General features: G+C 40.1%; 1 protein-coding gene across 1 annotated transcript in view; it reads left to right on the top strand.

Annotated features, from left to right (window-relative positions):
- Positions 1–12,941, top strand: part of CSE1L (chromosome segregation 1 like) — a 42,310-nt gene extending 29,369 nt beyond the window's left edge. The window contains exons 14-25 of the mRNA XM_084887086.1: positions 388–449; positions 2,412–2,548; positions 3,895–3,998; positions 5,630–5,727; positions 7,000–7,150; positions 7,289–7,497; positions 7,904–8,001; positions 8,097–8,182; positions 8,619–8,700; positions 10,006–10,152; positions 11,076–11,307; positions 12,700–12,941. Coding sequence (XP_084743212.1) covers positions 388–449; positions 2,412–2,548; positions 3,895–3,998; positions 5,630–5,727; positions 7,000–7,150; positions 7,289–7,497; positions 7,904–8,001; positions 8,097–8,182; positions 8,619–8,700; positions 10,006–10,152; positions 11,076–11,307; positions 12,700–12,789 — 1,496 coding nt within the window. The 3' untranslated portion in view covers positions 12,790–12,941. The remainder of the gene's footprint in view (positions 1–387; positions 450–2,411; positions 2,549–3,894; positions 3,999–5,629; positions 5,728–6,999; positions 7,151–7,288; positions 7,498–7,903; positions 8,002–8,096; positions 8,183–8,618; positions 8,701–10,005; positions 10,153–11,075; positions 11,308–12,699) is intronic.
- Positions 12,942–15,448: the final 2,507 nt, after the last annotated feature.

Here is a 15,448-nt window from a genome sequence, read left to right as displayed (position 1 = left end):
AACATCGATGAGAGAGAATCATCGATCAGCTGCCTCCATCACACCCCCTACTGGGGATGTGCCCGCAACCAAGGTACATGCCCTTGACCGGAATCGAACCCGAGACCTTTGAGTCCTCAGGCCGACGCTCTATCCACTGAGCCAAACCAGTTTTGGCTACATGTTAATTTGTAATGAAACTTAAAGGTAAAGGGGAAAATTAAATTATTTTATTATCTTATCAGAACTAATAGCTACATAGTAGATTAGTATAGAGTTAACTAAGCTTGAATTACTTGACAACTTGGTTACCAAACCATGTTTTAAAAATCTGATAATGTTTTCACCAGTTTGGGAAAAAATAGTCTTTAGCATTCTAATAACTATGATTTTTTTTTTTTTTAATAGTGAATGAATTTCCTGTCCTTAAAGCTGATGGTATCAAATACATTATGATTTTTAGGAATCAAGTAAGTTGCTATTCACTTATATTATGTACCACTTAATCCTTTGGGGGGCGGGGAGAATTTGTCGTAGTTACACTTTGTTTCATTTCATTAGGACATATGCCATGTCTGGTTGTTTACTTTTAGTAATGGTTGAGTGATCAGTGGATTCAAGTGAAGAGAAACTTTCCACCATTGACTTATGTTTTGAGATACACTTCCCTTAAATGTCTCCACTTAAAAATGTCCACTTAAATGGTTTTTAATATATTCATTCTTTTGTTCACCCACCACCATGTTCTCATAGATAGTTACCAATTTGTTTGGGAAGAGCAGGATAAATGTTTGTTGGTTTTCCCCCTTTATCAATTTTTAGAATAATGAGACAGTGCCTTACCAACCTCCAAAGATGTGACAAATGAGGGCATTTTGATGCCCTAGTTCCATGGCTGGCAAACTGTGGCTCTTAAGCCACATGTGGCTCTTTGGCCCCTTGAGAGTGCTCTTCCACAAAATACCATGGCCTGGGCAAGTCTATTTTGAAGAAGTGGCATTGGAAGAAGTTTAAATTTAAAAAATTTGGCTCTCAAAAGAAATTTCAATTGTTGTACTGTTGATATTGGCTCTGTTGACAAATGAGTTTGCCGACCACTGCATCTTTGGCCAGTGGGGACCATTATAGATCCTGTGCCCTCTTGACATATACTTAGTAGCATTTAATGGCCTCTTTCATACATAACAAAATATTCCAGGCTCATTTGGTACATTTCCTGCTACAGATCTCAGTTAGGTGCCTCTTGAAGTTGATGCGAAATGTCATTTGAAAGACAGTAATCTAAGTGCTAGCGATACTGCTAATGAATTACCATCGTTCTAGGCTTTTTCACAGGAGAGAGTAAGGAAATAAATAACAATACCAGAATTATTATTACTAAAGTAATACTGCTGAATGCAGTTTCTTTGGTTTTTATATGTATTTTAAAAATATTGTCTTTAAAGCAACTTGAAATTATTCTTTGTGCATTTTTGCCATAAACTTGATAAACAATTAGGTTCATTTCATTGTGTGCTTTTGTTTTTATTTTGGGTGGTCATGCCTCTGAAGTAGGACAGCAGGTACATTCAGAAAGGTACAGCTTTCATCCCTGTTCCTTTCCTCTTCTAGTGGTTCACCAGGTTTTTTCTTACCGAGTTTTCGTTTGATTTATTTATTTGTTTATATTTGTTTATTTATATATTGTTAATCCTCACCTGGGGATATTTTTTCCCCTCCATTGATTTTTAAAAAAATAAATTTTTATTGATTTCAGAGAGGAAGGGAGAGGGAGAGAGAGAGAGAAACACCAATGATGAGACAATCATTGATTGGCTGCTCCTGCATGCCTTCACTGGGGATCAAGCTGGCAACCTGGGTATGTGCCCTGACCGGAAATCAAACTGATCTGGTTCATAGGTCGACACTCAACCACTGAGTCATGCCCACCAGGCTCCTTATTGTTGTTTTTTAAATATGGAACACTTCAAAGATTTGCGTGTCATCCCTGCACAGGGCCATGCTAATCTTTGTATCGCTCCAGTTTTAGTGTATGTGCTGCAAAGCGAGCACACCCCATTGATGTTTAAAGCAAGTGGAAGGGCCGAAACCAGTTTGGCTCAGCGGTAGAGCGTCGGTCTGCGGACTGAAAGGTCCCGGGTTCGATTCCGGTCGAGGGCATGTATAATACCTTGGTTGCGGGCACATCCCCTACCGAGGCAGCTGGTCGATGTTTCTCATCAACGTTTCTAGCTCTCTTATCTCTCTCCCTTCCTTTCTGTAAAAAAATCAATAAAATATATATTTTTAAAAAAATAATAAAGCAAGTGGAAGGGAGGGGGAGAGACAGACACACACATCAGAGTGAGAGACACATTCAGCAAGTCCTTTCTGTTTTTTTACTTAAAGATAGCATCGTTGAGTTAGAGCATGCATATTATTGTATTTTTCAGGTACCAAAAGAACAGCTTTTGATTTCTGTTCCTCTCTTGATTAATTATCTTCAAGCTGAAAGTATTGTTGTTCATACTTACGCAGCACATGCTCTTGAGAGGCTGTTCACTATGAGGGGGCCTAACCATGCCACTCTGTAAGTATTGGCTTCTAAGCAATTTATATTTCTTCACTTGGGGTGGGGTGGGTCAGAGATAATCTCTGAATGTATTCAAAATTTCACTGAGAGCCAAAAAAATAAATGTATACTTTTTACTCATTCATACTGTCACAATCCAGAAGGATCTGAGGCAGCAATGCAGAATGGATATATTATGATAATCAAGTTGAGTAGAGGAAGTAGCAGCAAAGGAAAGTAACTGGGGTACATTTAATAAACAGAAATGTGTGTCAGGATCCTGTATAGTAGTTAACTCTTGATTTTATGTGTAGTCTCCTAGCAATCACGTGAAAGAGGGAAACTTGATGAGTTAAACTTTCCACAATGTCCATGAGTTTAAACAAACAGTTACTCAGAAGGCATCAGGAGCGGGCCTGCACGGAGGGAGTCTGTGTAGTCGTGTTCTCAGCAGCATCATGCAGTGTAGTTCCTTTCAGCTGCTGTGCTCACTCTGGCTGAGATGACACAGCTGAGTGCAAAGAATTTTCTGTGCTCCAAGATAGTAGCTTTTCTGGCCCAATCCAAAGATAAAATATAGAACAGCAGCATGTCTTTGAGGCCATTCTTCAACAATGTTATTTCTTTCTTTTTTTTTAAAAATATATTTTATTGATTTTTCACAGAGAGGAAGAGAGAGGGATAGAGAGTTAGAAACATCGGTGAGAGAGAATAGAATCATCGATCAGCTGCCTCTTGCACACCCCCTACTGGGGATGCGCCCGCAACCAAGGTACATGCCCTTGACCGGAATCGAACCCGGGACCTTTCAGTCCCCAGGCCGACGCTGTATCCACTTGAGCCAAACTGGTCCCGGCAACAATGTTATTTCTTAAACTCAGCTGTGGGTAAGAGATGGAAAACAATTTTAGGTTTTCTTCATCAAGAACTTGAAATGCAGATATTCTCAGAGATTAAGACAGGGTTGAAAGATTTCTTTGTGAGTCAAGCCAGTATCTCTTCATTACTGTAATTTATGCAAAAAACAGTTCTGAATCAGCTCCACCTCCAGGAAGAACAGGTGACAGTTCCCTGAGGTCTGAGTCCTGTCCTTGATGGTGATATGAACCACGGATGACCTTAACAGCTTCAGATGATGGGTTTGCTCGGGTTTTGGCTCGTTTAACTGATTGATATCAGATGTGCGTTAGGAATTTAACATGAGCACATATAAAAATGTATTTTCCTAAGCTGTCTGCCGATTGTCAGTGGTGGGAGATGGCTCACTTTTATGCCAAGAAGTGTGATGTAGTGGTTGCCAAGGATAATCCAGAGTGACAAGCTCAAGAGTTGGTAGTGACTGAAAGCTGTTTTTTCATCTATAGCTTTACAGCTGCAGAAATCGCACCGTTTGTTGAGATTCTGCTAACAAACCTTTTCAAAGCTCTCACACTTCCTGGCTCTTCAGAAAATGAATATATTATGAAAGGTAGGCCGTTTCCCTGGTGTATAGACTAAAGTATCTAATTTCTGATTATAAGGGTAAATAGTGAGTTGTATACTGTTAGCCAAGAATTCACTAGGTATTTAAAAATAAAGAATATTGTTTTATTTACTATCTCCAGTGATTTCAGGAAAAACTTTTACCTTAATTTGATAGAGAATTCTAAATAAAGAAAAAGTAGCAAACTCCTTTTTTCCCTTTCCTAGATTGCTTTTTAAAAAATTATTTATTTCAGAGAGGGAGAGTTAGAAACATCAATGATGAGAATCATTGATCTGCTGCCTACTGCACGCCTCCTACTGGGGATTGAGCCCGCAACCTGGGCTGTGCCCTTGGTTGGAATTGAACCTGGGACTTCAGTCCTCAGGCAGACTATCCTCTGAGCCAAACCAGGGCTAGATTGATTTTCTTGAGGGCAAAGTTAGATCAAACAACATTCAGTGATGCACGCTGTGTATTCTGGGTCTTGATGTGACACCTGACTGCACTTGGTACACCCCACACAGGTACTGCCTTCATAGACATACTGCCGAGGACACAGGCAGCTGTAACCACCTGCCAGGTTGTCCATTATGAGAGTGTCTTATTGACAGCTCTGACTTCAGGGGCAGTCGTAGTCTTATTCACTGTTGGATTCCAAGAGACTAGCACAGAGTCAGATTCATAGGAAATGTTTTTCAAAGAAACTGATGCCTGCCCTGGGGTGTGTGCACATTTGTACATGTATTTACATGTGTGTGTTTTTAGCACTGGACTTCTCCCACAATGATAGGTAATGACTGCTGGCCTTTGTTGCTGTGTTCTTTGGGTGTGCCAGAGCACCCAGGAAATACTGAGCTATGAGGGAATGAAAGGTTTGTGTGTCAGCCTAGAGGAGCGACACTGGTCCTTCCTCCAACCCTAGTAACCTAACCCGGGGACAGGCTTCTCTAGGAAATGGTCTAAGCCGAGGTGAGGGATCGGTGGCAGTTAGCTAGTAGGAGGGTGAGACCTTGGCTCGGGTAGAGGAAACATCTTTGCAAAGTTTAGGAGGCAAAGGATTTTAATTTTCTATCCTGTGTGTCTGGCATATACTAGGTGCTCTACTTAGGGAACATTTGTTTGTGCAAAAATAGCTATCATACATTTTTAGCTTAATGTATTTATCTCCCATGATAAATGTTTTTAGGCATTTTAAAATGTTTTGCAATATATAGCTTCATATGTATATTCAGATTTTTATGCTCCTAATCTCTCTTTTAGAGGGATGAGCAGGTGCAATCATGTTTCCAATAGGCCAGGACTAAATTCTTTCTGCCACTAATTTCTAAGTGAGAGAAACTTGAAACACTAATACTACTTCGTTCTTTTCTTTGTATCTTTAGTCACTTCATTATTTTTTTATTGTCCCTTTTTAAAAATTGTTTAAGCCTTATGCCCTCTGGAAATACTCAATATTTCCCAGCTAACTTGTTGCCAGTCCCTGGCCTAATTTTAAAAGAAAGGGAAATTTAGATTTTAAATATAGAGAGCTATCTGGGGTTTTTCTAAGGATCTTAAAATGTCAGATGATGAATTCCCCAACCACTATTTTGTTTTGAAGTTTAAACTGTTTTTTCTGTTTTTATATTTTACAGCTATCATGAGAAGTTTTTCCCTCCTACAAGAAGCCATAATCCCTTATATCCCTACTCTCATCACTCAGCTTACCCAGAAGCTGTTAGCTGTTAGTAAGGTAACAGAACCACTTCTGAAAGTACAGCCTTTTTTTTTAAACTCATGCTGTATACTGTTTGATCATCCGTACTCCCTGGCAATAGATCAGACTTAAGGAAAAGGTCTTTGAATTCTTCTAGACCCAACAGTTAAAGTGCATTTCTGAAAGTGTGGGGATGACATTAGATTGCAGATGTGGCAGCACTCACTTTTAAGTGTAGGCTCAACAACTTTAAAACGTTTTTATTCTCATTTAAAAAGTAACATGTTAAAGAAAATTGAGAAAGTATAATCTGAAACCTTAGGAAAGTAAGCTTTTACCAGGTGGACACAAAAGAGGCTATTAACTCCTTCTTTGATCAGAAATTTTACAGATATTTGATTCATTCTTATTCCTAATAATTTTATGAAAAATAAATTTATAGGAAGTATTAGAGGGGTTTTGGAGAATAGTGATGATTTAAAAAAATATATATTTGTAATTGATTTTTTTACAGAGAGGAAGGGAAAGGGATAGAGAGTTAGAAACATCAATGAGAGGGACACCAATTCAGCTGCCTCCTGCACACCTCCCACTGGGGATGTGCCCGCATTCATCATACATGCCCTTGACCAGAATCGAACCCAGGACCTTTCAGTCCACAGGCCGACGCTCTATCCACTGAGCCAAACCGGTTAGGGCAGAATAGTGATGATTTTTTTCACTGAGGTCTGGGTAAGGGTTTTGGATTACTTTGGGCCTTGGGGAGTTTGGAGGAGAGAAGTAGGGTCCATCCTTTGCGAGCCCCTGCTTCCTTCACACAGCTTCTGAGGTCATCAGCTTTATGTAGTAGCCTTCCAAGAAAACTGCTATTATGAAGAGTTATCACTGTAGATACAGGCATCAAAGGAGGGTAAGGTTTGTCTAAGGTTCCACACAAGGCCATTGGCGGATCCAGGACTTAATGTCCCTGCTCATTTCTTCTGCCATTACTTAGGAGCTGAGGCTTGTGCTGTCACTCCCTCTGACTCTGAAGTACTTTGTAGTAATAGTATTTAAAAAAACAATCCAAACAGATATTAGCAAGCATTGTTTTTTTCTGAATTTTAAAGTGAATGTAAAATTTTTAACATATATGCAGGCTTTTTAGTGTATTTGATACTTTTTTTTAATACTGACTTTTAAAAAAATGGCATCTCTCTTGTAATGTGTTTTAGAAAGTTAAGTGTGTTTTCTTCTAAATGACATTTAATATAGTCACTTGGATTATTAGAATAATAAGCCTTTTTTTTTTTTTTTTTTTACTTTCAGAACCCAAGCAAACCTCACTTTAATCACTATATGTTTGAAGCAATATGTTTATCCATAAGAATAACGTGCAAAGCCAATCCTGCTGCTGTTGTAAATTTTGAAGAGGCTTTGTTTCTGGTGTTTACTGAAATTTTACAGAATGATGTACAAGGTAAGTTAAAGGGAGTTGTTTTCTTCTTAATTGCATAAAATTATTAAAGTGGTTATAAACACAGTATTCCTAACAGTATGAGCCTTTTGTGTCAGAGCTATTGATTATGAAACTGACCGCTGTTATTTTCCTCAACAGAGTTTATTCCATATGTCTTTCAAGTGATGTCTTTGCTTCTGGAAACACACAAGAATGATATTCCGTCTTCCTACATGGCCTTATTTCCTCATCTCCTGCAGCCAGTGCTTTGGGAACGGACGGGAAACATCCCTGCTCTAGTGAGGCTTCTCCAGGCGTTCCTAGAACGCGGGTCAAGTACCATCGCAAATGCTGCAGCTGACAAAATAGTGAGTCAGATTTATTTTGATGTAAATGTAATTTCCTAAGATAGCTGAGAGAGACTAGGGATGGCAGACTTTAAAAAATTCTTTACTTAAATTTAGTAAAAAGGGAAGTAATTAGTAGGAAATATTAATGTATATTTTATTAGAATTAGATATCCTTTAGTTATTGTCATGGTGGAAAATAAAAAAAATAGTCAATTAGGTTAAGATTAATTTCAAGAATGTAAAACTAAGGGCTGTTGAAGTGGGATTATTTTTTTTCTACACTTTAGACGTAGCAATTAATGTGAAAATGCAAATTAGATTATTACAGTGTGCTCTCTTTTCCAAGATGTATCCCCTGCTTAACTTTTAGAATAATTAAGCCTTACCCCTTGAACTAATTGTTATTTGATCTGTTTTGTTGTAGCCTGGATTATTAGGTGTTTTTCAGAAGCTCATTGCATCCAAAGCCAATGACCACCAAGGTTTTTATCTTCTAAACAGTATAATAGAGCACATGCCTCCGTGAGTATGAAATATAATCTCTTCATTAGACTAGATTCTGTTAGGTACTCAGAAAAATGCTGCATTTACATGGTTGCTTTTATTTCTTTCTTTAGTGAGTCAGTTGACCAGTACAGGAAGCAAATCTTCATTTTATTATTCCAGAGACTTCAAAATTCCAAAACAACAAAGTTTATCAAGAGTAAGTAAAATAATTTCAGTGTTCCTGCAGAAATAATGAAGGAAAGTAGCTTAAGACCCTTAGACGTTATGGTTACATACTGTTCTTACCAGTTATAAATGTTACATATAAAATACTTTAAAATGTTCGCATTTCTCAAACACTAAATCATTTTCAAATATATTGCATTCCAAACGTTAGTTTATAAATTTAAATATAAAAATATTTTAAATAGAAATGACGAAACAATATAAATCAGAGACTACATGTAGACTTTTTTGCTTGTACAATAAAGGCAGAAATTCTGTATAATTACATTAAAGGGGGTGAGTGTTGATGCTAAAGTTAGTCATTGGGTGTCTTTTTTTATGATAAATATTTCAGCTGGTAAACTACTAAATCACTTGTGTAGTGCGTGGGACCTATGTATTGATAAGTCTGCATCTCCTTTCAACAGGTTTCTTAGTCTTTATTAATTTGTATTGCATAAAATATGGGGCGCTGGCATTACAAGAAATATTTGATGGAATACAACCAAAGTAAGTTTGTTTTTATTATATTTTAGTTAGAAACATCAATTAGTTGTTCCACTTATTCATGTATTCATTGGTCGATTCTTGTATGTACCATGCCTGGGGATTGAACCTGCAATCTTGGCATATCAGGATTGTTCTCTAACAAACTGGCCAGGGCTGTATTTTATTTTTAAAAGCAGAAAGTTGGGACTTTTTTTTTTTTTTTTTAAGAATAAACCAATATCTATTTTATAGATAATTTCATAGTTCTTGGTGCAGTGATTCTATCTGTGTGGTTTTCAATTGCTCTTGGGGTATTAAGTCATAAATAAGAACATACCTGTAAACATTTCCCTAATTCCCAAAGTTATTCCCTACTCTAGCATTGTCCAAAGCCAATGTTCGGTTTGATGATCAGTGTTTTCTCCAAGAGCCTTTAACATGATTTTTCAAAAGAAGAGTTTGGATCACTAATACTGCTTTAGTGTAAATGCAAGGAATGTTGGGCAACATCACCCATTTAGTAGGGAAAGAAGGATGTAAAATAATTGATGGGGAAAAGGATGGGAAAGAGGATGGGGAAAAACTCCATTTAGATTGCTGGATCTGTGAGGGTATCAAAACCATTCAAAATTGAATAAAATGTAAAAAATGACCAGAAAATACGCTTTCTGGTAATAAAGGATTGTGAGATAGTCAACAGTTCTTGCACTGCTAATGGGTGCTTAAATTGGCATGATCTTTCCAGAAAACAATGAACATGTACCCTTTCTATAAAGCATTAAAATTTCTATACTCTTTGACACTATTTCTGCTTCAAAGGATTCATTATAATCGGAGACATTTGTATCATTTAGAATCATGGGAAACTTCTAGGATGTTTGCAACAACATGGAATGATTGGCCAAAGTCATTTTTTAGTACAGCCATTAACATCTACGTAGTTGTAGATATGTAGGCATAGAAAGTTGGGAAGTTTATAATCCAAAAATGTGAAAACTATTGCTGTGGGTGATTCTTTTTTCTAATTTCTACTTTTTAAAAAAGATTTATTGAGGACTTTTAAATAAAAACATACAAGACCACCAGTGGCTGTGAAGACTTGTGAAGACTGAGTGTAGGCTTGCGTTTCCACAAGAGATGGTGGCATGGCCATGGGGCCAGTTTGCTGTTTTGTCATCTCTCAGTCTCTTCCCTTTGATGCAACCTGTTATTTTGAATTTGTTTCTATTTATGAAGAGTCACTAAGTATAAATAACACATGTTTAACATAATTATACTCGTCATCCAATTTAATATTGACTGGGTTTATTTTGTTTTAATTGACAGAATGTTTGGCATGGTTTTGGAAAAAATTATTATTCCTGAAATTCAGAAAGTATCTGGAAATGTAGAGAAAAAGATTTGTGCGGTTGGCATAACCAAACTACTAACAGAATGCCCCCCAATGATGGACACTGAGTATACCAAGCTATGGCAAGTACTCCATCCTTAAGTTCTTAGAAATTACAGCTTCCTTTCCTGTGACTGCAAAGCCGGCCAGGCTTACTTTCTTGAGGGCCAAGAGAATTTGGTTCTGATTTTAGCTTCTCCACTAGCAACCATCAAGTCCAAGACATGACTTGTGGATCCTTCTGGGCCTAAGATGATCTTATTTCCTGATTAATATTTTGTGGGGTGAGGGAAGAAATTCATGGAGCTCTTGAGAGTCTGGTTAAAGTTCCTGTTCTCGATGACCGCTAACGCTATTTTATGATAGGTGCCCACGTAAACTGGCCTCCGTCTCAAGAGACACTGAATATGCCGAAACCGGTTTGGCTCAGTGGTAGAGCATCGATCTGCGGACTGAAAAGTCCCAGGTTCAATTCCGGTCAGGGGCATGTGCGTTGGTTGCCAGCACATCCCCTGTATGGGGTGTGCAAGAGGCAGCTGGTCGATGTTTCTCTCTCATCGACGTTTCTAGCTCTCTATCTCTCTCCCTTCCTCTCTGTAAAAAATCAATAAAATAAAATAAAAAGACACTGAATAGTTTGCATGTGTGTGCTCAATGTCCAACAGACCTTGCTTTACTTGACCTCTTGCCTCTCCTTTTCTTATGGAATCCCTTGGCCAGCCAGCCCTCAAGTGACAACTTGAGGCTTATTCCTTCCAGCTGTTAGCATTGAATCTCCTTCCTTTGGCTTGGGTCACATAGCTAGCTTGAGATCTATGGGGATGGAATAGTTTTCAGGAGAGAAATTGGGGTGCTCTGGCCAAAAGAAAAATGGTTTCTGGATAGGCATAAGCACTCGTGTCCATCTTTATTTCATTGATCCCTTGCTATTCTTGAGACTGAGTCTATAATTGTGTTTTTAAGAATTGCTGTGTATTAACCTTTTATCTTGTTTTCTTCAATCCAGGACTCCTTTACTGCAGTCCCTGATTGGCCTTTTTGAGTTACCTGAGGATGATTCCATTCCTGATGAAGAACATTTTATTGATATAGAAGATACACCAGGATACCAGACGGCCTTCTCACAGCTGGCATTTGCTGGGAAAAAGGAGCACGATCCCGTAGGTCAAATGGTGACCAACCCCAAGATTCACCTGGCACAGTCACTGCACAAACTGTCTACGGCCTGTCCAGGGAGGGTACGTACTAAGGATCTTTGTTACAAAGGATGCTGTGATCAGTAGGACACCTTTATGGGAAGATAGAGGGTAATAGTTGTTCTGGTGCCTGTTAGAGTTGGTCAGCATAATCAAACATCTTATTTACATATAGTCGAGGCTTATTTTTCTTTAAAATTATGGGCTACAAAAATATTTTAAGCAAATCATTGTAGGGGCAAATCTCAGGAATGAAGCCCTTTGATTAGAAGTTTGTTTCCATCCTGCTGTGACTTGGTTGGAGTGTATCAGAAGAGCCAGGGTTTCAGGACATAGCCCCACGTTGCGCATTTGACCCAAGGTTGGGGTGTGTACCAGGAGGGAACTAATCAATGTCTCTCTCTCTCTCTCTCTAAAATAAAACTGTATTTATTCCCAAGATTGAGCAGACATTTATTGGTTTTATATGCATAAATTAAATAATGGAATATAGAGCAAACCTATTAATGGCTATTCTGTTCCATTAGCCGTTGCCTTTTGCAGTCTTTTTAAAAAATTTATCTTCAGAGAGGAAGGGAGGAGAGAGCAATAGAAACATCAATGATGAGAGAGAATCATCGATCAGCTGTCTCCTGCACACCCCCTATTGGAGATCAAGCCTGTTACCTGGGTATGTGCCCTTGGCTAAAATCGAACCTGGGACCCTTCAATACTCAGGCTGATGCTCTATTCACTGAGCCAAACCATCTAGGGTGCCTCTTAAGATATGTTTATATATTTTACTGTTGTTAGGGAAAACAAAATACCAAGAAATAGTATGCTGACCTTCAGTTATTATAATCTTGTTTCTTGAGGTCCATCGTCGTGTGTCGTTCCCCCCACCCCCCAGAGAATTTTAAGAGCCTCAGGCAGCATGTCATTTCACCCATATGTATTTCATTATGCGTCACTAATTCATAAAGCCTTTCTTTTTAAAACATCATCACATTGCCTCTACCACAGTGAACAATAGTAGTAATTCCCCTTTTATGCCTTAAAAAAATGAAATGGGTCCAAAAAGTTAAAAGTGATTGAGTTACTTGGGGATGAATTCCTTCAATAATCATGATGTGCGAAACCGGTTTGGCTCAGTGGATAGATCGTTGGTCTGCGGACTTAAGGGTCCCAGGTTCGATTCCGGTCAAGGGCATGTACCTTGGTTGCGGGCACATCCCCAGTAGGGGGTGTGCAAGAGGCAGCTGATCGATGTTTCTAACTCTCTATCCCTCTCCCTTCCCCTCTGTGAAAAACCAATAAAGTATATACATATATATTTTTTAAATAGTCATGATGGACTGCTCTTCCCAGAGCTGTGGTAGCTCTCTTGTAGAGATGGGGTTTGTGGGTATGGCATGATCTCCAATCGCTCCTTTGTGTGTTTCCTGACTCTTGTAGGTTCCATCAATGGTGAGCACCAGCCTCAATGCAGAAGCCCTCCAGTATCTCCAAGGGTACCTACAGGCGGCCAGTGTGACGCTGCTTTGAACTATGATTTGGCTGATAAAAGCCCAGGATGATTTATGTGGAAAACTGGGAGACTTCTGAGCACAACTGCATAAAAACAAAGCAAGTTTTCCTTGTCACAGATTCCATCTTGTAAAAAATATTAAATGTTGTTTTATTCAACCTTGAGCAAATTAGGTGGTTTGTGTGATAAATAATTTAAGTGTATGACTTTTCCAGTTTGCAGCTTCAAGGGCCAAGTGTTAATAGTTCAGTATAAGACACTGATTTGAGCATTTGCACTGTTGGATTAAGTTTAGAATTTTGACGGACACTGACTTTTTCTTTTACTAAATCCTTTTGTTTTGAGGTTGATGCCAATTTGTGTTTTTCTTGTCCTTTGAATTTTTGTTTCCTTGAGCTTTTATTTGGCAATGTAAGTAATCCCTTGTGTGACTTGCCAAAAAGTGCACATTTCATAGTTTAAATCTGTAATCGGCAATTTGAAAAAAGCCCTAAATTTAATGTATCTAAGAACCTTTTGGTGCTGATACTTTTATAATGAAGAATTTCTTTAAATTTTTCTTTTTTCCTCTCTTGGACTCCATAAAAATTATTTCTAAGTAATTCACTCACAATACTTGTCTTTTACATTTTGAACATTAATACCCTTCTTTGGGGTTGCTGCATGGATGTGTGGTGGGGAAGCAGCCATGAACTACATGAATTCATTTGCCTGTTTCTGGCTTTCCTCCCTTACAAACTGGACGATGTGAGAGAGGAACTTGGTAATGGGGAGGCACTGTCTGTATGAAAAAAGCCACAACAGACAGGTCACGGCAAAAGTCCCTTGGACCTGAGGAGCCCTTATTGGAGAGTGGGAAACACGACGAGAGAAGAGGCTTCTTTACCTTGCACCGGGAGCATGTCCATCTTCTTGCGTTAGAGTCAGCCTGTGCATCTGGAGAGGAGGGTGATTGCTGTTCCGAGGAACCTTGGTTCTACAGTGAATATCAGCTGAGAAGACATCCTGACTTGTCTCCAGTGGGTCTGCAGGGGAGGAAGGGAGTCCAACACCCACCAGGTCCTGCCACTCGCAGGCAGAGCAGCCTAGGAGCCCATACCTGAGGTCCAAAGTTAAGCTGGAACCAACGCTACACAGAGAGCATCCTTTGTTGAGACTATAGATCTCAGGATAGAACGATGGGAGAAATCTCTGAGATAGTGCCTGCCGAGCACCCTGGCCAGTCAGAGAGGCTCCAAAACCTTTCTGAGGAGGACTTGCAGTCAAAACGGTGAAGAAGGCAATCTGTGCTCACCTTCTTCCACAACCACATCCAAATTACAACTCAGTTACAGAACCATCCACCTGAAGACTAGATGAATAAAAGTCCCCTCAAGATATGAAGAATCAAGGATGAGACTAATAGGAGGGGCAGAGACGTGGAACGGGAAGGCCCCACATGTGACAATTAAGGATTGGGAGAAGTATCTCATCTGTGCAGGGGCACCCCACACCAGACTCCAGCTTTTATATATTTGTTTTATTGACTTCAGAGAGAGGAAGGGTGAGAGAGAAACATCAGTGATGAAAGAATCAGTTGCTTCCTGCACACTCCCTACTGGGGATAGAGCCCACAAGCCAGGCATACGCCTCGACTGGAATCAAACCTGGGACCCTTCAGTCCGTAGGCTGATGCTCTATCCGCTGAGTGATACCAGCCAGAGCTACCAGACTTAGCTTGAAAACCTCCAAGGGTCTATGGGGAGGAAGTGAATTGACTAACTTCATGGTGAGGCTGGAGGGTTAGGGCAGCTTCTGGGAATGGAAGCAAAGGCAGGCACCACCGACCCTTTGTTGACAGGCTCAAGCTCTCCATGAACCTAACACTGATCTATGCTCCAACTTGCATTCCCAAGCCACTTCCAGCAGCTTTTCCACACAGGCGGCCTTCTTCCGTGGTGCTACTAAAATCTCTAAGGCCCCCAAACAAGCTACTAGCCTCAGAATACCCTGAACCTCTGGCTGAGCAGCCCCCAGCCTGGCATAGTGACAATGAGTCTCACCTGGCACAGTAACTTCCACAGGTGTCCCCGAGTCCGACACTCGTGGCAAGCCAGCCTTGGTTTGTAATACAGCCTCACTCCAGAGCCTCCCAATCCCAGGACCGGTAGAAGCAACCTTAGGTCACTTTGTAGCTCCCACCTGGCAGCCCACACGTCAGGCGCAGACAGCAGCAGACCTGGACCTATGCTGGAGCCCGTCCTGAGACACTCCGGAACTAATGCAGCTGGTGGTTGGCTGCAGACTACATCAGAACAACTAGCCGGCTCCACAAACGACACACCTGAAGGTTGGATGTGGTTGGCACCAGAACCCCACTACAGCAACTTACGCTCCATGGGATCAACCCCCACCTCACAGCTAGTCAGCCGGAGGGTAAGGTCCAGCCACTGACATGCCAATGGCAATCAAGGCTCAACGGCAACAGGAGGGCGCACACAACCTATAAGAGAGAGTGCCCTGGAGCACCAGGCTCAGGTGGCCAGGGAGGCTGAGCCTTGGGGCCTCACAAAATGCCTTCTACATAAGGCTACTCGGTGAAGACTGGGAGATGTAGCAGGTCTACCTATCACACAGAAACAGGCAGGCAGCCAAAGTGAGAAGATGAAGCCTGTCCCAAATGAAAGAACAGAACAA

The sequence above is a fragment of the Pipistrellus hanaki genome, assembly GCF_964339955.1.
Source record: "Pipistrellus hanaki genome assembly, chromosome: 6".
Taxonomy (NCBI): Eukaryota; Metazoa; Chordata; class Mammalia; order Chiroptera; family Vespertilionidae; genus Pipistrellus; species Pipistrellus hanaki.
Note: the sequence above shows the minus strand (reverse complement) of the source record. Positions and strands in the feature narration are given on the sequence as shown.